The sequence below is a fragment of the Pongo pygmaeus genome, chromosome 3 (genome assembly GCF_028885625.2).
Source record: "Pongo pygmaeus isolate AG05252 chromosome 3, NHGRI_mPonPyg2-v2.0_pri, whole genome shotgun sequence".
Lineage (NCBI taxonomy): Eukaryota > Metazoa > Chordata > Mammalia > Primates > Hominidae > Pongo > Pongo pygmaeus.
In genome coordinates, this window is record NC_072376.2 from 46,427,368 (window position 1) to 46,455,335 (window position 27,968).

Sequence of the window (27,968 nt, forward strand, 5' to 3'; positions counted from 1 at the left end):
GGGAAAGGAAGAGGCGGTCACATGAAGAGCTGCGCGTTCCAAACTGACCAATCAGATAGATGATTGCTATCTCCACAGGAGGAACTAAAAAGACAGCCATTAGGAGAGTTCTTCTAATATAAGTCCCTCCGTAATGAAGGAAACAAAAGAATTGAGATGGGTGTTCCTGCCTACCAACATAATTCCTAGTGACACCTGTTGGGATCTTTTCCTTCCATGTCACAGCTATCTCTTGGCAAGCCCCCTGGCTTCTTTATCCCACGTGGTGATGAGGGAAGTTTGAGATTGCCTGTAACCCAAAGCAAGTCATAAATCCCGTGTAGCCCATCTGATCTCTTCTAAGCATACTAGGATGCTCATTATGATGACCATATAATATTTTGCCCAAACTGAGACCCCTTGAAAGTGAAAGAGGGCAATGTAATTAATTAAAATTATACGTTTTCTTTTTTTTTGAGATTTTGAGACTTTATATTGATGGGCCAATAAAGTGCAATTCAAAATTCATTTTGGAAAGTAAATTAGTTCTAAAAATTAAAATGATATCATTGCATATTAAAGCTAAAACTTTTTGTAAAGCCTGTATTGATAATATGGACATTATAAAATGGCACTCTGGGAGGCCGAGGCAGGTGGATCACCTGAGGTCAGCAGTTTAAGATCAGCCTGGCCAACATGGTGAAACCCTGTATCTACTAAAAATACAAAAATTAGCTGGGCGTAGTGTCGGATGCCTGTAATCCCAGCTACTCTGGAGGCTGAGGCAGGAGAATCGCTTGAATCACGGAGGCAGAGGTTACAGTGAGCCGAGATCGAGCCGTTGCACTCCAGCTGGGCAACAAGAGCGAAACTCCATCTCAAACAATATATATATAATAAAATGATCATTCTTGCTGTATGCTGATGTATTTTAATTAGTGTTTTGGTCTATAAGACTGGGTCACTGATATTTTCTAAAGAATATATTTTAATACGGTATTATTGCTTGTAAACTTTTTAAATCGCCTATAGTCTTCTCAAATATGTACTTTATGGGTGAGATATGTAAAATTTTTGACATCTTCACTTAACTCTTCACCATGTATTATAGTATTTTAAATTGAGAGAATAAGCTCATAGAAATTCTGCTAAACAGAAAATATCCTTTCTATATTTTTCATTTTGAAATATGTAATTTTTTCAGTCCAAATGTTTTCGCAAGTACCTTCTTCTGGCCTGTAAGGGAACCTATCTTCAGCAAATATTTGTATGAGACAAATTTCATTAATTTTGTTGTTATTTATATTCTTTTGAGGTTTTTGTTTGTTTGTTTGTTTTTTGACGGAGTCTTGTTCTGTCTCCCAGGCTGGAGTGCAGTGGCACCATCTTGGCTCACTGCAACCTCTGCCTTCCCGGGTTCACGCGATTCTCCTGCCACAGCCTCCTGAGTAGCTGGCGTTACAGGTGCACACCACCACACCCGGCTATTTTTTTGTGTATTTTTAATAAAGACAGGGTTTCACTATGTTGGCCAGACTGGTCTTGAACTCCTGACCTCATGATCTGCCCCCCTCGGCCTCCCAAAGTGCTGGGATTACAGGCGTGAGCCACCGTGCCCGGTCTCTTTTGAAGGTTTTACAAATTTAGATCCTGCAAATTGGAAAGCCTTTTAAATTTTATGTCTCTAAAAATGTGAATTTATACTACTTATAGTAGAAATCCCATGAAAAAAATTATATAAATTTAAAATATTCCAAAGCACAATTATAGAATGTGAAAGTTAAATATTATATAAGATTTAAGATCCAATTAAATTTGTTCATATTATCCCTTGGTTTTGAATGAGTATTTTAAATATTTTCCTGTGTCATGGGCTTTGTTTTTAATAACTACAGTCTGCTACATTTTCAAAACCCATATTTTATTGGCAAAACAATTGAATTCTTTGAAAATTTTCAAGTGATTTAAACACAATTCAACAAATTTTTTCTGTCATTAAAAGTTTACTATTTTTGTAGATAATTTAAGTTTATTTACAAAAAGTTTTTTCTAAAGGATCAAATATTTGTAAAATTCTGTTTGGAAGCAACAAAGAAACAAAACGTGCTATTATGTTTAAGTCTACTTTTTTGTTTGTTTGTTTTACTCAATTCCAGTTTTATCACAAAAAAATTGATCATCTAATTATTACATATAACACTATTTGTGAATTTTAACAATTACAGCTTATATTTCAATTGCAGTTTAGATGCATTAATTAATTGTGTGCATACCACAGCCCATTCCAAGAATAATTATCCCATAGGTTTCTCAATTTAATATGAATATTTATTTTCTCCTAGGACCTTGTGTTCTTCCCAATTCAAGTTCATATTCTACTGTAATAATTTCTTTTAAAAATTGCTTGAACTGCATATAAAATCACATTCCCAATAACAGCTGATGTTTTACTCTTGAAGAATGAATTTTCCAATGTTTTAATTTGACTTCATAAATTAAAGTAAGTTTTAGTAAATAATAAAATATATATTTACAATATAGTTTTTCTAACTTTCCTGTGCTGCTAGTGTCCCAGACCACCTTCCTTTATTAGTAAGTATCCTTAATGATGTATTTAATAGAATCGTGGTTGCATTAGTCCATTTTCATGCTGCTGATAAAGACATACCCCAGACAGGATGATTTATAAAGGAAAGAGGTTTAATTGACTCACAGTTCCACATGGCTGTGGAGGCCTCACAATCATGGTAGAAGATGAAGGAAGAGCAAAGGGATGTCTTACATGGCAGCCAGCAAAAAGAGAATGAGAGCCAAGTGAAAGGGGTTGCACTTATAAAACCATCAGATTTCATGAGATTTATTCACTACCACAAGAACAACATGGGGGAAACTGCCCCCATGATTCAATCATCTCCCACTGGGTCCCTCCCACAACACGTGGGAATTATGGGAACTATTATTAAAGATGAGATTTGGGTAGGGACACAGCCAAACTATATCAGTGGTGAGTAAGGTTTGTTCTGGAAAGGTCAGATAAACAGAAACAGGCTATTGCTAGTTGTCTGTCAGGTTTGTCCATGTGTTAAAGGCATAATATTGTTTACTGCACACATTTCACACTTTTTAAAATGAGATGATAGCAGAAGCTAGAAGTAAAAAGTCAAGATCTAACAATTCCACGCTGACTTATTTTAATGCAAACATAAATAGTAATTTTTCAACAAAAATAAAACATCTGGGATAAATACTGTGTTGAACAAGATGCCAAGAAGTAAAAGAAGTATGTTTCTGTGAGCCTGATGCCTTCAGAACTTGCCAGATGAAGTACACATATAAGTGTCCTATGGCAAGATCTTCTCTCACCTAACTTCTCTCAAAACACAAACTTTGTTTACTTTCCCATCTCCCGCCCCTTCCCAGGCCTTAATCTTAGAAGTGAGAAGAGGCACAATGTGCTCACCTCTTCTTTTCACATGTCTCATCTGTCTCCAAAACACCAACCATCCCACCTTTGTTCTCAGTCTAGATCCCCTCATAAATCCAATTTGAGGGAGAGGAGTGATTGCAAATCTCTAAAGCAGATTTGGCCAACTGTCAGGTTAGCTTTTCTTTTTTTTTTTTTTTGTAATGGAATATGAGGAGAAATTAAACTAGAGGGCCAGGAGGAAAACGAGAAGGATAAGGAGATGAGTGGTGCATGGCATAAGTCTCAGGAAAACATGCATAGAGATGTTTGTGGAAAAGGATATGGAAGTAAATGTGGAATATGGGGAGAAAAGATGAGAGATAAAAGGAGTTTTTCAAAAGTGTTCATTTGTGTTATATGTACACTTCATGATGTTTAAGGAATCCAAGGAAATAAATGTCCTTTTAAATTAATTTTTATCACCGTGCTGTTATTCTTTGACTACCATGCTGTAATTCTATGATTTCAATAAGATAAAAAAGAGAACAACCAATGGAATTTAGAAAAAAAATTTCATAAAATAATGCCTTGATCAAGAAAGAATTCAAATCTAAACTAATTATTTAGCTATACTAGCACTTGTAAAATGTATTTTATCTATGATACCAGACGGCACAGCCCTGCAGCCTGACCACATGACTTTATGAAAGGCTCTATTTCATGCTTTCTGGAAAGTTTTTGTTTTTTAAACTAATGGTTTGCAAGTTATTTGGCAGAAGTGACATCTCTATTTAGATTATATGAGCTGCTTATTTACATAGACCATCCAACTTTGTGAAATTTGAACCTCAAAAACTAATTTCAAATTTGCCTAGTTTCAAAACGCCACTTAATGGCTTAGTTACTGCCCACTCTCAGATCTGGAGTTAATCAACTAATTAAAGGGACAGTTAAGGGAATGGCATAATATGAGCAGGAAGGATATAGCCTCAGTGGTACAGTCCCAAAGGTCAGAGTCTCTTTGATTTATTAAATTGTACGGTTATTTTTAGTGAAGGTTTAGAAAGAAGCCCCTCTTCTCTGGCAATTTTTTTTACTAGAACCTGAATGACCTCTAATTTTAACACCCTGCCTAGAAAAACATCTATGACCCAGTTCTCTCACAGTCTTGTTTCATGTGTTACAAATGTAGAGATATGTATCCTCTATGGATTTCATTGAAAAATAAATAGTTCTTCCTCTAAATTATCTTATCTGGATTAGTGTTTGACTATTAGTTAGTGGCAGCATACACAAAAACATACCAAATAATACAGGTCGAAGGGAAGTGATAGCTTGGGTTATTTTTCATAGGCCACAATTATGTACTAACTATAAGGCAAATTATTCGATCACATGTTTTTCTTTGTTTTGAGATGGAGTCTTGCTCTGTCACCCAGGCTGGAGTCTAGTGGCACCATCCTGGCTCACTGCAACCTCTGCCTCCCAAGTTCAAGTGATTCTCCTGCCTCAGCTTCCTGAGTAGCTAAGATTACAGGTGCGTGCCACCACGCCCAGCTAATTTTTGTATTTTTAGTAGAGACGAGGTTTCACCACGTTGGTCAGGCTGGTCTCGAACTCCTGACCTTGTGATCCACCTGCCTCGGCCTCCCAAAGTGCTGGAATTACAGGTGTGAGCCACCACGCCTGTCCTCAATCATATTTTTGACACTTCAGTGTAGAGGATCTAGGGCCAAGGCATCTAAATTTCACAGTTTTTCAACTGCCAAGCAGGTGTGAAATGATGACATTCACTAAATAGACTACTGGATAGTGTCAATATATACAACAATTAAAGATGGCCCCAATACTTTGACTCTCTTCCATAGAGAGGCAAGGCCTATGTCCCCTTGTCTTGAATTGAAGTGGACTCTGTATCTACTTTGACTAATAGAATATGGTGGAAGTAACAGTATGCTAGTTTGTATGCTGGGCAGCAGTGGATTTGCTCTTTCCACTTCCTGTCATTTAGAATGCCTCCTCTGGGGGAAACCAGTTGCCACATAAGAAGTGTGACTTCTGACACTGCCATGCTATGAGAAAGCTCAACGTAGCCACTTGCAGAGAAAGATCCTTAAACAACCACTACTTTTGTACTTCTCTCAGCCCATGCATCAGGCCTATGAGTGAGAAAAGCACTCCTATGACTCCAGTTTTGGCAATATTTCACTACAACTTCATAAGAAATCCCAGGTGAGAATCACCCAGGTGAGCCCACAGAAAAATGAATAAGAAAACCCAAAACAATGCTTTTTTTTTTTCAACCAAATTTCAAAGAACTTTGTTAAGAAGCAATGGACAACTGGAATAACACTCAATATTTACTAAGGGCCAGGCACAGTGGCTCACACCTATAATCCCAGCACATTAGGAGGCCAAGGCGGGCAGATTACCTGAGGTCAGGAGTTCGAGACCAGCCTGGCCAACATTGTGAAACCCCATCTCTACTAAAAATACAAAAACTAGTGGGATGTGCTAGCCCCAGCTACTCAGGAGGCTGAGGCAGGAGACTCGCTTAAACCCGCAATGCGGAGGTTGTAGTGAGCCAAGATTGCACCACTGTACTCCACCCTGGGCGACAGAGCAAGAATCCATCTCAAAAAAAAAAAAAAATTAAGCACTTAACTTTGTGTAAGACACTTTCGAGACATATTCAACTTATTTAAACATCAAAAACATTCTTGACTAATAACATCTGACTCCCTCTTCAGTTGCTCTAAACATCAGAATTATGATTATAGATCCATTGTAGTATCTTTAGTTCAGAGCATTACAAATGGTTGTTTTAGTTATAGTACACAATCTTAAACTGGAACTGTGTGAAGTAATTTGTCTAGCCCATTTCTTAAAAATAGTTAATATTATATTATCAAAAATACATAAATAAAGTGAAAATTATTGTTGGCATGCTGTAATAGGTCAGTTCTGACATTAAAATATCAACATTTTATTGATAAAATATGCAACGTGACATTAGTGAGGTGATTAGATTTTAACTACTCAACTAAACTTACAATTCAAATTAGCCAATAAACTAAACCTACAAATTGCAAAGTGCTATGCTAGGACCCTCATTTTGTCATCAGACCAATGAGTATATTGATTTTTATCTTGTTAGACTTACAGAATAAAACTGTGAACTTGTGATCAGAGAGTATTCATCCTTTATCAAAATATAATTGCTTTACAGGTTAAAAAATGGTACCAAATAATCACAAAGTAGATACGGAGAACATAGGAAAATACCAGGAATTAATTACACTAAGGAGAATTTAGAGGTGGCCTCAGCAGGCAAGATGGCCAGTGCTGTGATTTACAGGTTGCCAGCAAGACAAGAGCAGGAAAGAGGCAGTCCAGGCGAAGGATTTAGCTTGAAAAAGCATCAAGGTGTGTCCATACAGGATAAGTTTAGAGAATTTCATGCAGTCCTGAGTGACTAGGTCATAGAATAGGTGGAGGCAAAGGATAAAGGTGATTGTGTTGGGCCCTAAATGTCATGGTAAAGAATTTATATTTTATCCCCCTGAAACAAATACAGACTGCAGCAAATGTGAAATGAACAGAAATGAACAGAAATGAACTTTAAAAATATTTGGCATCAGAGTGTAGAATGGGTGAGGCTGGAAAGACAAGATCAAGAAGCCTGCAATAAGGCCATCACTTGAGCAGAAATGCAAAGAGTAATTGTCTAATGGAAAATAAATTACATATCACTCAACCTTTATGATGAATGCCAGCATTTTAGATCTGCTCTTGGAGAGATATATTTGAATAATTCAGTTAGCACAGTCTCTAAAGGGCATTTTCAATTCTATGTATGGTCTATTCTTCGCGTGGCCAGAAGGTATAATTCTATTTACAATGCAATCTTTTCCAAAATAAACAGCAATAGCTTCCCCCAACCCTTGACATTTGCTTTTTTGTGCTAAAATAAGCATTAGACCTAGTCTTACTTATGAGAGAAAAATAGATTGTTCTCATTTATAGAGGAGTATTATTTATTATATGATGTAGTGTTTAGAGAACTATGCACTTGAAAATACTCAAAAATAGAAATATGCCCTCATCTTTTCCATTTTCCATTTTCCATGCAGAAGAGAGGAGGATTTTTGTTCTCTTCTCTCTGTGGCCCTGCTAGAAACACTACAAACTATGAGGGAAGGAGTTTTGGTACCAAACAGTATTACATTTACACCAAGTTAAGAGTAGGCAAAATGCAGGAAACTGAAGTCATGGAAAAAATGGAAATGCTATCAGTATGTCAGAGTAACATATCAATTGAGGTATATCCCTCTGCTCAGCATACACATGTATCAGTATGTTCAGTTTTCAACTGATAAATGTACATGGGGCATCTTGACAATAATATTATTACACAAGCAGAAATATGGGCCTTACTTAAAAAATGACGCCACCGATTAGCATTTATCTTAATGCTAATGATACAGATTCATGAATCCATTTGCCTAGAATGCTCGGTTGATGAATGTTACCCCGAAGAGTTTTCAAAGGTGAGCATAATCCAAACCAATGTTAAATAGATGACGTTATTTTACGTTTTTCAGAACAAAATGAGAGGGATAGCATTTAACAATTCACATGATGAATGCATATTTGACATCAGCAAAACATGCTGGAATAACATAGCAGGAATTCATATAATTTTTCTTGTAAAAGAGAGTAATTCTCAGAATGCACAGAGGATAATAATGCAGATTAGGTAACATTGTAAACAAGTAGACAATTACTGAACCACTTGAGAGTTTATTTTCATAACCAAGAGACCAGCATTGAGCTTCGGCTTCCAATTAATCAGAAAGAAAATTGACCTTGGACAACTAGACTTCTCCAGAAAATGAGCTATATAGAAATTCTTCATCAAAGATTAAAACAAATGAAACTAGTATAATGTATGCCATTGATTTAATCCAGTTTTAAAAGTTATCATACCTCCAAGTATTCCATTAATTTATTTCCCCTACATCTTTATTTATGCTTGTGTTTGTGGAAAATTTTGTTTCTTTGATTTTGACTTCCACCTTCTTCTATATTGACTATAAGTCTGTCTTATCAACATTGAATATAAGAGTATAAGAGGCAAGCACGTTCTAAATAGTATTCAACTCAATTGGAAAGAGAATCTGGTGATCAATGAGAGTTTCAGAAACTTGTGTGTGTGTGTGTATGTGTAGGTACAGTCATACATATATATGTGTGTATAAATATTAAGTGTACATAAAAACACACACATAAATTTATATAACACTACACAATAAATAAAAAGAGCTGTACATTTTAAATATTTGATTTTAAATATAATTTTTCTTACTAGAGTATAAAATCATATTTAAGTGACCAAGTACCATAAATTTGGAGTGGACTTAGCCCAAATAATATGTCATAAAACAAGTGAACAAAAGAATTCTGTGTGTATTAGGTGTTTTGTTAGTCTGTGTTCATATAGGAATATGTTGTGTGTGTGTTGTGAACATCTGCAGTCAACTTTTTCCTCTCAGGAACATTCTCTTCTTTAAAAGCTATAATCAAAAACCTACTTTTTTCCTCCAAGAAAGAGGTGATTTGTAATACTACATTTAGAATATTTCATAGTACATTATATGATGTAAAAAAAACTTTATAAAAGACAGTCACAGTATTCAAAGTGTTTTATTTCATCAAACTAATTACAGTTAATAATCTGAGCTAAATATTAAAATTCATAAATTCACATGTTTTTATTAAATGTTAATCCTATTCAGTTTCTCAGACATTTACTTTGGTCTTCCAAGTTAGGATTAAGTCATAGATTGATTGCTGTATTTTATTAATTTTAACTCTCTTCCTTGGGTTGAATCTTTAAAAAATACACAGAAATACACACATTTGAACCCCATTAGTGAACCAAAACCACATGGTGAAAAGTTTCTATTATGCCACATCAGATATTACAAGTCCTATAACTTTTCTTCATCCATGTAACCTACAAAGAATTTTTCAAACCATTAAAACTTGGCAAAATTCCAATCTTGCTGGTGGTATTGGTCATACAGAGAATTAGATGTTAAGTAAAAACCAGAAACATTCATGATGGCAGTGGGGATTCCAAAGAACTATCAAGTAAGACACAATACTGTGACCAGTTTCAAGGAAGGATATTTATAGACAGAAAAAACAATACACAAACCAAAAAATATTCCAAAGATATTTATGTTTATTGTTTTAAATTTAAATAGAAAAAATACATTAGAGGGATATAATGTTTTATATTTTAATAATTCCAGAGTTTAGCTCCAACACATTTATCTTAAAATATAAGTATCTGTGATTAAATTTTATAGAAATTTAAATCCTTACTATTTTAAAGACTCATTTTCCAGTGAGAAATTGAGACCTGAATAATTCTACAATGCTATGCTCTAGTATAAACTTTGTTTTAAGAAGCAAAGTAACTCTATTACCGTAAGTAATAAGTTGAGCTTTGAAAAGCAAGGGACATTTACTTAAAGGGACAGTGTTCAGAAAATCATTTCCTGATGAATTACTTTAAAATAGGAAACCAATATTTGATAATGCTCCTTTTTTCAAAATAAATTTGTAAAAACAAAACAATAATGACTATGTGCTCCTCACTATAATATACCATGATAATATCCCTACATAGAATAAAATTGCCAATTTCAGGGAGTCAAATGTGATTACTAAAACCTCAAGAAATGTGTTCTTGAGGAAGTAATTTTCCCATAAAATCAAAACACCTCTATCTCCTATCAAACCTTGAACTGTTATAAATATTACACTTCACATTTACTATTCTAATTGAGCAAGAATATTGAAGCTCAGATGATAACAAATTTAGTTTTTATGATATGAGGAAATATGCATTATTGTTTTTTTACTTCTATAATAAGGAATATTTTCAGTTGTACAACTAAACAAACAATTTTAAAATTATTCAGGAGAAGAAAGAAGGGAATGGACTTTATATTCCTCAGTTTGTACAACACTTCAGCTGAGAAATCAAAGGAAACCTTTATTTCTTCTGGAGTTTTCAACATTTTCAGAATCAAAGTAATTATCAGGGGATTTCCTTCATTAAGGATAAGCCAGTGGAAAAAATTAACCTTCTATTTCAAACTACAGACATTCAAAGTATTATCGCATAGATACACCTTTGCATGAAAACCGGATTCTCATTCAATTTACAATGAAGCTCCCTCAAAATCATATAACCTTATCTTATCAACCAACAATTATTTTTCTGCCTCTTGAAAAATGAAAGCTCTGATTTACTGTATACTTGAACTAGGAGACAATATACGTAATCAGTAAAATGACAAGCCAACATGCTGCACTGTGTTAGCAACATCTGTAAAGACAAAATACAGACTATAATTCACAAATATAAAAGACTGAGAAAAAAATATGTCAATCAAACTTTAACTGAAATACTATACATTTTCTGTTATCAGAGATTCTTTTACTTCCCTCTAAGGAAGCTGTTTTCTGTGGACTTCAAGTAATAATTTGTATAGATACCCATGGAAATATATAGTTTGCATATTAATTTGCCTTTGGAAATAATATTATGTAATTGGTAATATCTTATATTGCCAACAACATAACTTTGTTCAGGTATTTGCCAGACTCCTTTAATGCATACTATAGTAATAATAAAAATGAGACATATATGAGAAAATATAAAATATGAGACATATGAGAAAATATGAAATATGAGACATGAGAAATATAAAACAAACGAGTTCAGCAAAATATTGTATTAAAGAGATGATGTATATGTATTAATATATGAAAAAATCCTAATTGCACTTCACATTATGATATTCATATGTGATCTGCAAAATTCAAGGGAGAAATTTTTATCAAATTGTGTAAATCCACATTATCTCCATATTTTACATTCTATTTTGCTGACACCATTTGTTTATTCTCTCTGATCACACACACTCACACCAAAATTCCAATGTATTACAGGGAGGTATTTCCAAATTAGGTTATATCTTATAGCAACTAGATTTGCAACGGATAAGTAAAAGTAATGAAAAGTTTGTTTTACTGAAATCTAGATGAAATGTATACAGTAGAAAAATTAAAGAAGACTATATAGTTTTAAATCTTAGTGTTAATATAGAATATATTTAATTTATCCTTTACTACTTGTGTAACATGATCAACTCTGTCATAGCCTGAGGTATCTGATGTCATTTCAAATACATTTGTGTAATTCTTTTTTGCAGGTGAGTATTTTCAATTAAATTAATCAGTTCAGTGATAATATCACACTCTTGAATATCATAAATTTCCTTTGCATAGTTCCATTTTTCCATTTTGAAGTGGAGATGTTTGTCTCTAGTAAAAGGAAAGGATACCATTTTATTCAAAATTTCTTTTATATTACACATGGGTATTTCTTTTATTTTTTTAACAGAAGTAATTAGTGGTAGAGAAAAGCTATTAAGAAACCATAAGCATTTAAAAATTTTCCATTAAATGTATCGTTATCCAAAAAGAAATTAAAAACCTTTATACTTATAATTAAAGGAATAAGTACTTCACTAATCTACTGATGAATTGAAGGACAGAAAAATATAAACAGTATAATAAATTGACATTGGAATAGAAATACACAACTGAAAAGTAAAGCCCAAGAGGGAAAAATGAAAATAACAAAGGAAAGGGAAGCAATCTCAGAGGACAACTCTAGGATTCCCCTATAGAAACTAAAGAAGCTTGCAGAAATACTACCAAGGAAAATGTAAAAAGAATTTATTTTTTATACAGAAGTTCTTTCTATCAGCTTCCTAGTCCTTCCCAATTTTCTGAGGTGCCATACAGCTGGTTTAATCCAGATTTAATCTAGGTTTAATGCTTGATTCCAGTGACATCTGATATACAGAAGGTAAAAGCCATGTAGCTCTGGTGGTCATAACAGTAAAAGATAATCTGGTCAATCCCTGGTCAATTGGAAGTGCAAATAACATATGGTGACTCAGTTAAAGGTGGTGAAATAAAAATATTTATAATTCACTCCCCACCTAAGAGAGTCTCCAAAAATAACATAATGAAAATTTGAGAAAAAAAATGAAAACCATATCTGTAATTAACAAGTAATGGATGACAAACTATAGTCAGTAGCTTTTAAGTAGGTAGCCATTTGCACTAATAGGAGAAAGGAAATTGACTGGCATATATCTTAGGCAGGATGTAGATTTCAATAAGTATCATTATCCTGAGATGTTTCAAACAAAGATGTTTTGTTTGAAACCTCTGTAAGATACAGTGTAAACAGGCAAGAAAAAAACAAAATATGTCTTCATACGATTTTACTATATACTTCCGAATAGTGGAATGTAGAGGTAAAGATAAAAATTCTGATAGACTATATTTGACAGTTGTGAACAAGCTTGCTGAATAATATAGAATACTAAGGCTAATGTGGGGAAGGGGGTGGGACTACGAGCAATAATCACTAGCAATAACATAAAGTAAAACAGAGAGTTTTACACTGTGAACTACATAGGCCGCCCAAATGTCAAAAATAGATATAAAAATATGGTGCCTGGGCAGAAGAAAAAACACATAAAATGGTTTTGGGGAGGTGGGCTTGAAACCTGAAATTTAAATAGCTTCTGTGGGCTGATCTGACTCACCCTCCCACCACTTCCCACACTATAGTTCAGTAAATAGCTGGCTCTGCTCAGTGATTAATAGAAAGAAACCAGCCCCAAAAATAGGCAAGGGAGATAAAAACTCAATGAAAAAGCAGATAAAGCTCATGCAAGATAAAAACTTTTTCAAGAAATAGAGGAAGAGTTTATATAAATAGTTCTCTGTAGTCTCAAAAAATATTATAGACATGATCTCATTAATAGAGAAATATGAGAAGCTCAAAGAAGATATTTCAATAAAGCAATGGTAAAAATAGAGAAAGAGAAGAAAAATGAAGTGACGGTGACCAAGAAAGCAAGGGAAAACAAAATAAACCATTATGAGGTTGAAAAGTACATTACAAGTTACAAAATAGAATAATCACAACTGAAAACTCACTAGGGTTATGGCTGACAAAAGTTAAAGAAAATTTCAAAGATACCAAACTAGTTACAAAGAACACTGTAAATAGTTACACAGCAGTGGTCCCCAACCCCTGGGCCACTGACCAGTACTTATCCATGGCCTGTTAGGAATTGGGCAGCACAACCGGAGGTGAGTGGCACCCATTGAGCATCACCGCCTGAGCTCTGTCTCCTGTCAGATTAACGACGGCATTAGATTCCCATAGGAGGGCATGCAAGGTTGTCCGCTCCTTATGAGAATCAACTAATGCCTGATGATCTGAGATGCAACAATTTCATGTGAAAACCATTCCCCACCCTTACCAATGCCTGTTGCCAAAACAGTTGGGGACCATTGTATAGAGACAAAAGGGATTTGACATAATTGGCATTTCTAAAAAAAATAATAACTTAGACAAAATTTCAGAAAATTTTCCTGAAATAAAGATTGAAACCTGGGATAAAAAGCTCCGACTCTCTAAATTTCTTGCTTTAAAGAAGCACCATCCAAATTTCAACAATTTCTTCAGTTTTACCCTCCAATTTTAATCTTATCTTGAGATAAAAGTCAATTTAATTTTTTATAATTTAATGGCAGCATATATGTCATATTGGCTTCTACATTTATAAAACCATGTCTTTTAATCAAGCAATCTACTCTTCTAGACAAACATATCCAAATACAAAATATTTATAATTTCTGGGTGGTAGAATTTTGAGATTGTTTTTAAGTTTCTACAATGTCTATCTTTAACAGTCATGTATCACTTTTACAAATGACAATTAAGTCATGGCGGCCAAAAAAAAAAAAAAAAAGGAATAGAAGGCAAAGTTTAAGAGAGGAAAGAAAAAATAAGAGATCTCAATCTTTCCACTACCTCTAGATTTGTGGCCCTCCAAACTATAGTTCACACAATAATCAGGTGCTTTCTCTAAAACAGAAAAATAAGGATGTTAGTTTTCATCGTATTATTCTTCAAGATTTTTATTAAATTGCCACTAATCCTGATCAAATTCCATTCCTTTAGTAATTTACACAAAACTCTTCCTAATCCAGGCCCTTTGGGGCTTTCCAACATCAACAACTCTCACTTCCCTGCATTCACCCTTCCCTCCAAACACAGAACTAAGAATTTGTAGTAAGAGTTCCCGTTGACTTTCCACATCCTCATCTCTTCTCCTACCTCAGGTGCTGATAAAATTGTGCTTTTGTTTTTTTGTTTGTTTGTGAAAGTGGGAATGGAGGCTATAAGAACTCCAAATCATTCTATAAAATTTAGCTTAAGATTATATCTGTGAAACCTTCTCTGCTATCACTCTTGTTCCTCTCCATCAACAATGTAATTAAGTCATGTGCATCTTTTATCCACCTCTAGATCAGCGCTATGCTGAGCAATTTTGGAGCCTGAGGCAGAAGAAAATATTATTACTACTGATTCTATTAATTTATTTAAAATTTGTATATTCTGTTGGTCATAAATCTTTTGCATTAATTTTGAGTTTTAAAAATATTCACTTAAATATTAGGTATCTTGATTATTGAAGTTTTGATGTCCCCATATATATTTGTGCCTGAGATGAGTATCACCCTAGTTTTGGCCCTGCTGTATTCTACTGAAGCATTAGTTACATCCCATAATTTTTTGTCTATGCATCTATCATCTCTACTGGACTGTGACTACCTGCAAGGAAAGGGGCTATTTTTATCTCTATATATCTAAAAATCAGCACAGTACCCAAACTGGGCAGGAGCCCATTTAGTGACTAAAAGCCCAGAAAATCCCAGAAAAGAGAAATAGCCAATATTCCACTGTCTTTAAAGAATACAATCTTCCCTGGGGAGAATACACTTTATCTAAATGGAGAGATGTTATATATATTTTTGAAGGTAGGGAAACCTTAGTTTGAAGCAAGCCATGAACTTAAAGTAATAACGTAGTAGAACTAAATTTTTGTCCATAAACACTTATTTGTGGTGCAAAGTATTCAGTATTTTTCTTACAAGAGTATGCTTGTATTTACTATGAGAATCAGAGAATATTAAAACTGAAAAGCTCTTAGATATTACATAATCCACCTCCTCCCTGTTATAAATGAGGAATCAGTCTTAGAGAGGTTAAGAGACTTGTTTAAAACCACAAGACACTCAGAACTTGAAATTAAGTGACCCATCTCCACACCTGGTATCTTCTACTGGAGAATATTCACAAATTGAGAAGAGAAGACCATTGAGAACAGGAATGGGGAGAGTGGAGATTTTTTTCTAGGCCAGGAAGAATTGGCCAGCTCGTGGGTAAAATAAGCCACAAATAAATTGTTTATGCATTGTTTGAAAAGGGGTCACTGTTAAGGTGAGGTTATTGAAAAATGACCTTTCAAAGTTCTTTCCAACCCTGTGATTTTATCTTTGTCATTTAACTTCTCTGTGACTCATTTCATCAAAAAAAGGGTGACTCTACTCTCTACCTACTTTAATACAAGATTTGTGTGGTCCGATTTAAAATATACATTATTCAAAGTACTATGTATATGCACAAGTGCAAGTCATTTTAAACTGTGGATTAATAGTGTAAATATATTTTTATACCTAGTCATGCCTGGAGGAAACTGAAAGTAATTATGTAGCAGTTAGTGGCCAACTTGGACTGCAGATACTAGGTCCTGAATAAAACTATTCTGAATTTCATCTTTAAAAGAGTTATATAAAGGTACCATTCTCAGCCAAAATTATTCATTATTATTCATAGATAACCAGAACTTTGGATGCCCCTAATTATTCTTCTGAGATTTTCTAAGAGGGAAAAGTGACTGGCTCTTCACAAAAGTGTTTTTACTTGATGTACCTCTGGGTTATTGGGAAGATAGAAATGATGACCAAAATAAAAATCACTGAATGAATTTGATGAAATTCAGTTAAGGAAAGCAAACAACATATTATTATTATTATTATTATTATTATTATTATTATTATTATTATCATCATCATCATCATTATTAACATTGTGTGCAAATGAAATAATTTATTTTAATAATAATGTTTAAGCTTTCTGGTTAATGTGTTCTTCAAATTAACAATTAAGAATCCTTGGTTAATTTTGTCCTTTTTCATTCTTTGTCCACATGATTTATTTTTAAACCTTCATATGTAAAGGTAAGAAAAATATCATTTCTTTTTATCTCTTTACACTCTGTAAGATTTGTAGAAGAATACTTTTTTTTAAAGGAAGCCAATGAATAGCCAAAGAATTATTGCTTAAGATAGGCCAATAGATTAGCAAAGAGTAAGAGTTCCTCACCAAAAACAACAACAACAACAACAACAAAACCAGCCTTCTCATCAGAACAGTGAACTATCAGTTGCTAGCATAGTTCCTGGAACAAAGTACACTCTGAATAACTAGCAGCGAATGAATTGTGCTTCCAACCATATTTCCAAACATTGTCCTCAAGGCCAGAGATCTATTCACATTCATTAAATAATTTATGATAAGCTTTTTGGTACAAGTACTCTTTATTAAATATATACATATATACAGATGTTACTGGGCCTAATTTTACTAGAATCAATTTTAAAATGGGGGATTGGGACTGGGTGATTTCGACAGTATCTTTCAGCCTTAAAATGTGTTGATTCTATGGAATACCTAGAAAGACAGCCAAGAAAGATTTCTCAGGTATGACTTACAATTAATATTTGGCATTTGCACAATTTTCAGGTCTCAAAAACAACCATTATAAGGTGGCGCAATAACTGAAAAATCGATGCCAATTAACTACTATCACTTCTTTTCTGTAAAAACAAAAACAGAGAGAGAGAGATTTTGTCTGCAAGGTGGCCATTTCTATCAATATGTTCCCTAAAACACCCAGAACACATTCACTCATCCATTCCAGAGCAGATAGAGAGAAGCACAGAAGAAAATCTAGAAGCAATATGACAAAAAAAGACCTAGATTCAGCTGCACAGACAGTTGCAAAATTCTCAAGTAAGTTGTTAAGCCTACCTAATGAGAAAGAAGTCAGTAGATGAAAATCCTGATAAATCACATAGCAGAGTCAGTGGCATCCTACCCGACAGCTATTTTTTTCTTTACTCCTTTCGTTTGCTGCTCTCTTAATTTTAAAATATTCCCCTTAGTTATAAAACCTTAAAAAAACTCCCAAAAAAAACCAACATGATGACTGCCCAGAATTACAGAACTATAGACACAAAACTCTTCAAAATTTAGCATTTCACTAGCTAATATCTAGATCTATGTTGGGGAAAGCACCTGAAAAAGCCTGTGCTCAGTTCCTATGTCTGATGATTCTGTGATTCTGATCAAATTCTACTCTGTGACTCTGATCAAATTTGAGACAGTTAATCTATTAAGTCTTATATTGCCCAGATTTTTACTTTCAAGTACACAATGCTTTTCACTTATAGAACAATCTGTACCATATTCTCATCTATTTTGAAAACCAATTGCTGAAGTTGTACTAACATCAAAGTGGTTATGTGAACAAATATATTTGTTATCTACTATCAGTAGAGGTGGAAAAATATTTTGAATATGTTGTCAGACTCTAAATAAATGTCCTTCACTAAAGAATGCAATGTCCTCTGCTAGTTTATGGTTCTTTGGCATGCATTGACTGTTCTACTTTTTAAGTAATATTGTAGGTAAAGGTGCAAGAGCTTTCCTAGAGAGACAGTTTCTAGCATAGTTCCTGGAACACAGTAGGCTCTGAATAACTATGTAGTAAATAAATACATAACTGAATGAACTACCATGAAAAAGAATTCATACAATGAGTTAAACTTTGGCTCAGAGAACAAAATTTCAAGTCAACTGTTAAGTACTGTTTAGCCAACATAAGAAGGGGAACATATTTCCTCTGGTCTTTGTCTTAGTTTTTTATGCAGCAGAGATTTTACTCTATTGATCAGTGTTTATACTATTCCATTTCCTTTTGCCAATGTTTAATTTAACAGGAAAATTTCTTTTCTTGAAGTTCCTAAGAGGATCACCAAAGGTCACTGCATATGACATCCAATAAACAATTCTGGTTAAGGGTAGTGCCACTGGGAAATTTAGGGTGGCAGGTTGATACTCATGGGGTAGATTTTTAAAATGTCATAGTCTGTTTTCAAATATCAATGAAAAAATATGCGCCACTTGTCTCTAATAGCTCTGTTTCTCTTATCCCAACTTTCCAGGATGGTGTGTATTCTATCTAACTGAATGCTGAGTTCTTTTAAAATAATTTTTCTGAAAAAAACATAGTTCACTTTTTCACTCAGGAATTAATTAACTCTCCCAATAACTGGGCTTATATCTTTAAATGGAAAAATTACATAGAGTTTTTGTTTTAGTAAAGAATATTTGTTTATATTTAAAAACATTTAAAAAGACATTCTGCATTTTCATCATCTTTTAGCAAACTACTATAGCAACGAAATTACATTAGACTTTCTGATTTCTCCATAGTGTCCTTAGATAAATAAACAACCCAATAAACCATGTTAAATGCCCCAAATGTGACTGGAAAGAGAATACGGGCATATTTGTCTATTTTACTTGTGCCAGATCCAGAAGGTGGTGGAGCCGATGGAGGAGGAGTAGCTGACAACTTCCCAGTAGCCCCTATGGTATTAACTGTGGTCTTAATCCTCTGCAGTCTTGATCCAAACATGTGACGAGTAGAAGCAGATCCAACTGAAGCCTTTCGAGGCATATATCCAGTTCGGCTAGAAGCAGGAGAAGCAGATGGAAGTGCTCTTGCTGCAGATATGGTTTCAGCTGCATTTGCACGGCTGAAGGGGTTTGGACTGGAAGCTAAGTAAGACCGAGGTGTGCCTTTAGAAGATTCTTGAACAACTGTGGAAGATTTGCTTGAATGGTTTCCCACCTCAGTTCTGTTGCCAACATCAGATTCGGAGTGAACCAAAGCATTTGTTCTTTTTCTCATGTTCAAATTGATATTTGTATTCTGAAAAGGTATATGAAAAAAATATATTGGTTATGTAACTTTATGCAGATTTGTACAGAATTTAAAGGGATCCAAATTCTTAAAATTAGTCATTTCCATAAAATAAAACTTTATTAATAAGCTGTAGTCATCTTGATTTTAAAAAGCTTTAAAATACATAACTAAAATATAACGTGCATACATTTGAAACTTCGAATCAAAAATCTTCTATTTCAAAATATGGTATATTCTTATAAATAATTAGACCTTAAATCTATAGAAAGAAGATTAAGTTGTTAGAACTACAAGCTGAGGTTATACTTAATTGCATTTTAAGAGTTAATGATTACTGCTGTAAAAGTTATTTGTTTAGTTTTATTGCAAATAATATTCTGTATATGTCATATACATTTCAAAGTTTTCTATGTGTTTGTTTTATAAACAGGGAGAACTATTCCTAGTCACGTACACAGAATACCAACAATAACAACTATCCATATGTACATAATATTCCTTTATTTTAAAAAGTCCAAAAACTTTGTTTTCCAAATCCTTTGAATTTACTTTCATAAAAGGCATAGGTAATTATACACATTATTATAAAATCTAACAATCCTGACATATTTTATTTTTCACTTCAATTAATAATGAAAATACAAAGAAAATTTAATTAGGAAAAGGTTGTACTAGACTTATAAACAGCATCAACCAATACTTGCATAAATATCTGAATTCAAACCATTAACCAATAAAGAGTGATTAAATTGAAATACGTTTCACTGCTTTTCATCAAATTATTTTATTTTTAGAACAAGATTATATTTGAAAAAAGTTGTGCAGTAAACCACTAAAATTCTTATAATATTGGCAGCCACTATAAATAACTATATACATAATTAATTATAGATTCTCCATGCTAATGAAGGACAGTAATTTCTCAGATGTTCCCCGAAATAGTCCCATCTGAGTTTTTAGAATATACTATGATATTTTTGCAGTAATTTGTCCTCTCTAACTATGCTTATTCTTAGCTATAGTAATGTTAGATGATCATTACTTTCCATAACTTCTCCTCTTACCATTTCATGAAGTAGATGGTGAGTGAACAAATGGAGAAATAGAGGAGAGAGAAATAAGAGCAGCTCATAAAAGAGTGATTGGAAGAAGCCAGGCTCAAAGGGCAATTCACAGGTACTAATATATGAAGTGGGTAGATTGTATACAATTAATTGAAATCTCACTTTAGACATAAAGGTTTATTCTACAAATGTAATCTTTTTTAGTATACTCATCTAGCATGTTTAAAGTTCAATTCGTATATCATAAATCATGACTTCAAGGTCGCTGAGTAGAGAAAGAAAAACAGCCTCACAAAACAGAGCCAATGTAGACTCTGACAGGTGTAGAAAGCATTCGTCATGTCAGCTTGGAGTATTCTTCTAAGCAGGTTGCAGTTGAACTAATGAGAAATTGTAGCCTAACATATGGCACTGAATTTGGGTGGAAAAAATTGAAATCAAAATTGACATCAGCCTGAAAGCTGAAGAACCATTACTTATCCTGCAATTTTCCTCTATATAGAACATTGTAAATGTCACCTAATTAATCCTCAGATTTTGAATCTCTTGTTACTGAAAAGGATAGTAGTTAACTGATTATCATTGATCCTAAAATATTATATACATGGTGAATAATATAAAAAAGAACAAGGTATATCTTCAACATTTAAAGAGCATATATAATCATTGGCAAGGAAACATACACACACACATTATACAATAAAAATATAATGAAAGGTAAAATATGTTCAAGAACCAAACTATGACCAAATGCTGAATATCGCAAGAAGAGAAGAAAAGAGAGTAAAAATGATAAATTGGACAAACAGGAAAGAAATACATTTTTTTCAAATATAATATGATAGTTGCATACTGTCTTCTTCAGTCAGTTAGGTTGTCCACGACCTTTAGAAATCTGTATGTTTCCTAATACTAAATTCTAAGGACTGGGGACTTTCCCTTCCAGCCAAAATGAAGTAACAGGAACTGACTCTACTTTCCTGCCTAAAATGACCCCCAAAACTTGACAAAATATGCAAAAAAAAAAAAAACCCTGTTGTTTGAAGAAACTGGCCATTAGACAACACAGAACCGTAATCACCGAGAGGGAAGAAACAAACTTGAGAGAGTTGCCATGCCGTGGTTTAGGAAAGGAAAACCCAGAAAAAAATTGGCGGGCTTCCTGAACTGAAGAGATGGAGTTGAGAGTCTTGGGAGACCAAGATGGCTAGGGTTCACAGGACAAAGTACCAGAGATAAGAATGCTAAACAAAGAGAGAACTCCAAAGATCTAAAGAGAGTCCCCATTGAGTATTTTACTAAGCAAAGATCAGTTTATGGGTGTGAGGTAACTACCCAAGGCTGAAAGGACATCCAAAATGATTAGAAGAAACAATACCTGACATTCACACAAAGCCAAGAATAGTGCATGTTTCCACCTGCTGGACTAGAAAATGTCAACATACATGTAGCATTTGGTAGAGTACATAGAAGCGCCTGTCTTAATAGTATAGTATAAATAGCCTCAAACACTGCTCTGGTATTGTCTAATGAATTTTAACAGCAACAGTAGGAAGGATCAAACTGACCCCAAGTAACTTTACTGCCCCCCAAAACAAAGTATTAAAACATTTAAGTTCTTTTGTTCTAGACCAGCATGCTTCTGGAATGTCCTGAAATCTTGTGAATTGTGTTCTATATAATAGACTGGCTTCAAAAGTGACACCAATTCATCATTTCTCTCTATATTCATGCCTCCATATTCATGTTCCATATTCATGCCCAGGAGCTTACCCACTCCTGACCCATCCAGAGTTGGAGTCTATTTTTCCATAAGCTGCCTAATGACCTTCTTTGTCCAATAATATGTGGCAGAAATGACAGTTTGTCATTTCCAATTCTTAACTTCAACAGTTCTCATTTGCTTACACTCTTTCTTGAAACACTGACACCACCACCATAAGAACAGGTCAGCCTGGGCTAGCCTGCTAGAGATTGAGAGCTCATTTGGAGAATAGCCAGTTATCACAACGAGACAAGCCTAGAACATCCAACAACTAGCTGACACTAGATTCATGAGTGTCCCGTTAAGAGAAAATGAGCTTGTGATTTTTGTACATTGATTTTGTATCCTGAGACTTTGCTGAAGTTGCTTCTCAGCTGAAGGAGATTTTGGGCTGAGACAATGGGGTTTTCTAGATATATAATCATGTCGTCTGCAAACAGGGACAATTTGATTTCCTTTTTTCCTAATTGAATACCATTTATTTCCTTCTCCTGCCTAATTGCCCTGGCCAGAACTTCCAACACTATGTTGAATAGGAGTGGTGAGAGAGGGCATCCCTGTCTTGTGCCAGTTTTCAAAGGGAATGCTTCCAGTTTTTGCCCATTCACTATGATATTGGCTGTGGGTTTGTCATAGATAGCTCTTATTATTTTGAGATACGTCCCATCAATACCTAATTTATTGAGAGTTTTTAGCATGAAGGGTTGTTGAATTTTGTCAAAGGCCTTTTCTGCATCTATTGAGATAAACATGTGGTTTTTGTCTTTGGTTCTGTTTATATGCTGGATTACATTTATTGATTTGCATATATTGAACCAGCCTTGCATCCCGGGGATAAAGCCCACTTGATCATGGTGGATAAGCTTTTTGATGTGCTGCTGGATTCTGTTTGCCAGTATTTTATTGAGGATTTTTGCATCAATGTTCATCAAGGATATTGGTCTAAAATTCTCTTTTTTTTTTTTTTTTTTTTTATTTTATTTTTATTTATTATTATTATACTTTAGGTATATCTCCCAATGCTATCCCTCCCCCCTCCCCCCACCCCACAACAGTCCCTTTTGGTTGTGTCGCTGCCTGCCTTTGGTATCAGGATTATGCTGGCCTCATAAAATGAGTTAGGGAGGATTCCCTCTTTTTCTATTGATTGGAATAGTTTCAGAAGGAATGGTACCAACTCCTCCTTGTACCTCTGGTAGAATTCGGCTGTGAATCCATCTGGTCCTGGACTCTTTTTGGTTGGTAAGCTATTGATTATTGCCACAATTTCAGATCCTGTTATTGGTCTATTCAGAGATTCAACTTCTTCCTGGCTTAGTTTTGGGAGAGTGTATGTGTCAAGGAATTTATCCATTTCTTCTAGATTTTCTGGTTTATTTGCATAGAGGTGTTTGTAGTATTCTCTGATGGTAGTTTGTATTTCTGTGGGATCAGTGGTGATATCCCCTTTATCATTTCTTATTGCATCTATTTGATTCTTCTCTCTTTTTTTCTTTATTAGTCTTGCTAACGGTCTACCAATTTTGTTGATCCTTTCAAAAAACCAGCTCTGCATCGCCAAGTCAATCCTAAGCCAAAAGAACAAAGCTGGAGACATCATGCTACCTCACTTCAAACTATACTACAAGGCTACAGTAACCAAAACAGCATGGTACTGGTACCAAAACAGAGATATAGATCAATGGAAAAGAACAGAGCCCTCAGAAATAATGCTGCATATCTACAACTATCTGATCTTTGACAAACCTGACAAAAACAAGAAATGGGGAAAGGATTCCCTATTTAATAAATGGTACTGGGAAAACTGGCTAGCCATATGTAGAAAGCTGAAACTGGATCCCTTCCTTACACCTTATACAAAAATTAATTCAAGATGGATTAAAGACTTAAACGTTAGACCTAAAACCATAAAAACCCTAGAAGAAACCCTAGGCATTACCATTCAGGACATAGGCATGGGCAAGGACTTCATGTCTAAAACACCAAAAGCAATGGCAACAAAAGCCAAAATTGACAAATGAGATCTAATTAAACTCAAGAGCTTCTGCACAGCAAAAGAAACTACCATCAGAGTGAACAGGCAACCCACAGAATGGGAGAAAATTTTCACAACCTACTCATCTGACAAAGGGCTTATATCCAGAATCTACAATGAACTCCAACAAATTTACAAGAAAAAAACAAACAACCCCATCAAAAAGTGGGCAAAGGATATGAACAGACTCTTCTCAAAAGAAGACATTCATGCAGCCAAAAGACACATGAAAAAATGCTCATCATCACTGGCCATCAGAGAAATGCAAATCAAAACCACAATGAGATACCATCTCACACCAGTTAGAATGGCAATCATTACAAAGTCAGGAAACAACAGGTGCTGGAGAGGATGTGGAGAAATAGGAACACTTTTACACTGTTGGTGGGACTGTAAACTAGTTCAACCATTGTGGAAGTCAGTGTGGCGATTCCTCAGGGATCTAGAACTAGAAATACCATTTGACCCAGCCATCCCATTACTGGGTATATGCCCAAAGGACTATAAATCATGCTTCTATAAAGACACATGCACACGTATGTTTATTGCAGCACTATTCACAATAGCAAAGACTTGAAACCAACCCAAATGTCCAACAATGATAGACTGGATTAAGAAAATGTGGCATATATACACCATGGAATACTATGCAGCCATAAAAAATGATGAGTTCGTGTCCTTTGTAGGGACATGGATGAAATTGGAAATCATCATTCTCAGTAAACTATCGCAAGGACAAAAAACCAAACACCGCATGTTCTCACTCATAGATGGGAATTGAACAATGAGAACACATGGACACAGGAAGGGGAATATCACACTCTGGGGACTGTTGTGAGGTGGGGGGAGGGGGGAGGGATAGCATTAGGAGATATACCTAATGCTAAATGGCGAGTTAATGGGTGCAGCCCACCAGCATGGCACATGTATACATATGTAACTAACCTGCACATTGTGCACATGTACCCTAAAAAGTATAATAATAATAAAAAAAAAAAAGAGAAAATGAGCTGCCCAAGCAAGCATAATCAACATCAACAGAATTCACAGTTGATCCACAGACTTGGGAGCAAAAATAAATATTTATTGTGTGTACCTGAAGTATCATTTTTTTTGTTATGCAATATTATTGTGGCAATAGATAATAGATAGATGAGTTAGATCAAAGGTCCTGATGGAAGGTGCTGCCAAGGGCTCATGAGGGCAGAAGTTCCTCAGACATTCTGGGATACTTAGAAGATTGGCTTGCTCAGAACTCACAGAGGACCTTTAGGGGGCACTGTTGCCTAATCCACACACTAGCTGAAGGACCAAGATATTTTGCCCTTCATAAACCCACTCTTTAAGAATTACAATATTTTAAAACAGAAAGGGATTTCAGTGATCAACTTATTCCTTTACCTCATTTTCCAGTAGAGAAAAGTAAGAACAGAAAGGTTACAGGTGGCTGGAAGTCATACAGCAAGTTACTTACTTGGTGTCTGTTCTGCCTCACTGTAGAGGTTCTGTACTCACAAATGTGGAGGAGGCTTTAAAGAACTTAACAAGCTGCACATATTTGAGTCAGTCAAGTACTCGTAATAGCATAATGTTAAGAAAAATTATACAAGACTTGGACATCAGAAAGAAATACAGCATGTCCTTTCAATGTCATAATAGAGTATTGTTTAACAAGCCCACTCAAGGATTATTCTTTAGAATAATTTACTTGAGTTTGATTTTGCCATTTAATATTTGATTAGAACACAAACACTGTCAAGTTAACATATTCAATTATGGATTCCTGTCTAGTACAAAAGATCACCAAAGGTTATGGTTTTATTGCCTTGTCAGACATTAAGCACTTCTGTATTTAACCTACCATTCTTATTTTACTTTTCCTTTTAAAAAATTGCCTATACATAGCCATTCCTCAAAAAGATTTTGAATCCATTTTACTGTCTAAGTGGGTCTCTCATTAATTAACAATTGAACCAATCTTGGAGACTTGCCCATTCATTATTTGTATGTCATGTTTTCAACAGTTGGAAAACTATATTCTGACGATATCTACTATTGGATAAGTTATAAATATCAAAGAAATAAAAGCTTACATTTGAAGAATATGCCTAAAGAAAGAGGAGAATCTAAGCAAAAATAAAAAGAATCAGTCTAAGGTGGTTAGAAAAAAGAACAATGAAGTAAGAGACTTTTTGAGAGTGGGGTGTGCAACATGAACAGTACCAAAAAGATTACTGTCTGAAAACAAAGATCAAGTGTTTTTATTCCAGTTTAAAAGAAGTAATGAGCTAGAGTATAAAGACTGTCTTATCAATCGTTATAGATTAATGCACACAGTAGGCACCTATTTCATATTTGATAAATTGCATTAAAATGGATATCCTATAGAATCAAGATCCTTTTTCAAATTAGAAAGTGTCAAAAATTTTTACCTGATCTCCAATTTATTATTTCTTTTTCTATGGGACACATCTTTAGAATATTGCAGGTAGTGCCTAAGGCATTTAAGTTATCTTTACTCAATCCCAAGTCTGGCTGAGAATGCCTTAGAAGTTTCACTATTCTGTATATCATATCCTACATACAGGAAAGTGGAATTACACTGATTTGAGGCTTAAATCATTGCTCTTTGCCAAGCAGTTAAATGACACTGAAGTTATTTTTGTAGTTATGTCTCAAGTTTTACTCTGTTAAAAGTAGTCATTTTCCATGATGACAGACCACAAAAGGAATAAGGTATCTGCTGATCTATCTGGCACATGACTCACTAGGAAGAATATTCACCCAGCCTTCACATTTTGGTGCAACTAATGTGTCAGAGTGATGTTGTGTTTCATACAGAGTGTAGAGACTTCAGTGGTTCTATCATGATTTAGCTGATGCACAGTGGTTTCGAACAAGAAAAAGTACCTAAACTTCATTTGAATTTTAAAAAATGATTTAGTTTGAAATTACTTTGTCATTAGTCACAATAGCCTGAAGCATCTTAGAAAAGAGGTGCAAGGTGGTAGATTAAAACATTACCAACAAATTAAAGCAGCAACAGGCAAACAGGAGCAGATCCAGGCAATTTGTCAATCATGACTGTGATCTGACACAATTTCTAAATAATTTTTATCAACTGCAAAAAAAATTCATCTCAACTTATTACTCTAGCAGCAATGAGATAAAGTGACTAAGATTAGGTTTGCAGAATGCACGCAATTACATTCATATTACTTGCTTGAGAAGCTAATGAAGTTTAATAAAATGTAATTTAATCCTTGTAAATTAAAAACTAACAAGACTAATAACGAATAGGTTTATCTTCTAGAATATCAATGAGTCACATACTAAAAAAAAGAATCTAATAATATAAAGACATTTATTCAAGATCATTTGGACAGGACTTCATGGGTAAGCCACACATCTTATTTAATAGAGAAATAAACAAGTGTGGTAGAGCAGCTAGAACTAAACTCCAAGGTAATGATTTACTGAGAACTATCAAGAGCATTTTTAGAATGTGCTACACGTAGAAATTTTTAACACATCCCCTCCAAATAAACATGCTACATATTTTATAAATAGTTAGCAAGGCACTCTATCATATATTGAGCTCCAAAATGTAGAAACCAAAATGCTGAGTTCCCTATTTATTGTA

At 34.3% G+C, this 27,968-nt stretch overlaps 1 protein-coding gene across 1 annotated transcript in view; it reads right to left on the minus strand.

Annotated features, from left to right (window-relative positions):
* Positions 1-9,081: 9,081 nt before the first annotated feature.
* The window catches only part of GABRA4 (gamma-aminobutyric acid type A receptor subunit alpha4), a 78,516-nt gene continuing 59,629 nt past the window's right edge, over positions 9,082-27,968 (minus strand). Inside the window, exon 9 of the mRNA XM_054486085.1 lies at positions 9,082-19,467. Within this exon, the coding sequence (XP_054342060.1) occupies positions 18,937-19,467 (531 nt within the window). The 3' untranslated portion in view covers positions 9,082-18,936. The remainder of the gene's footprint in view (positions 19,468-27,968) is intronic.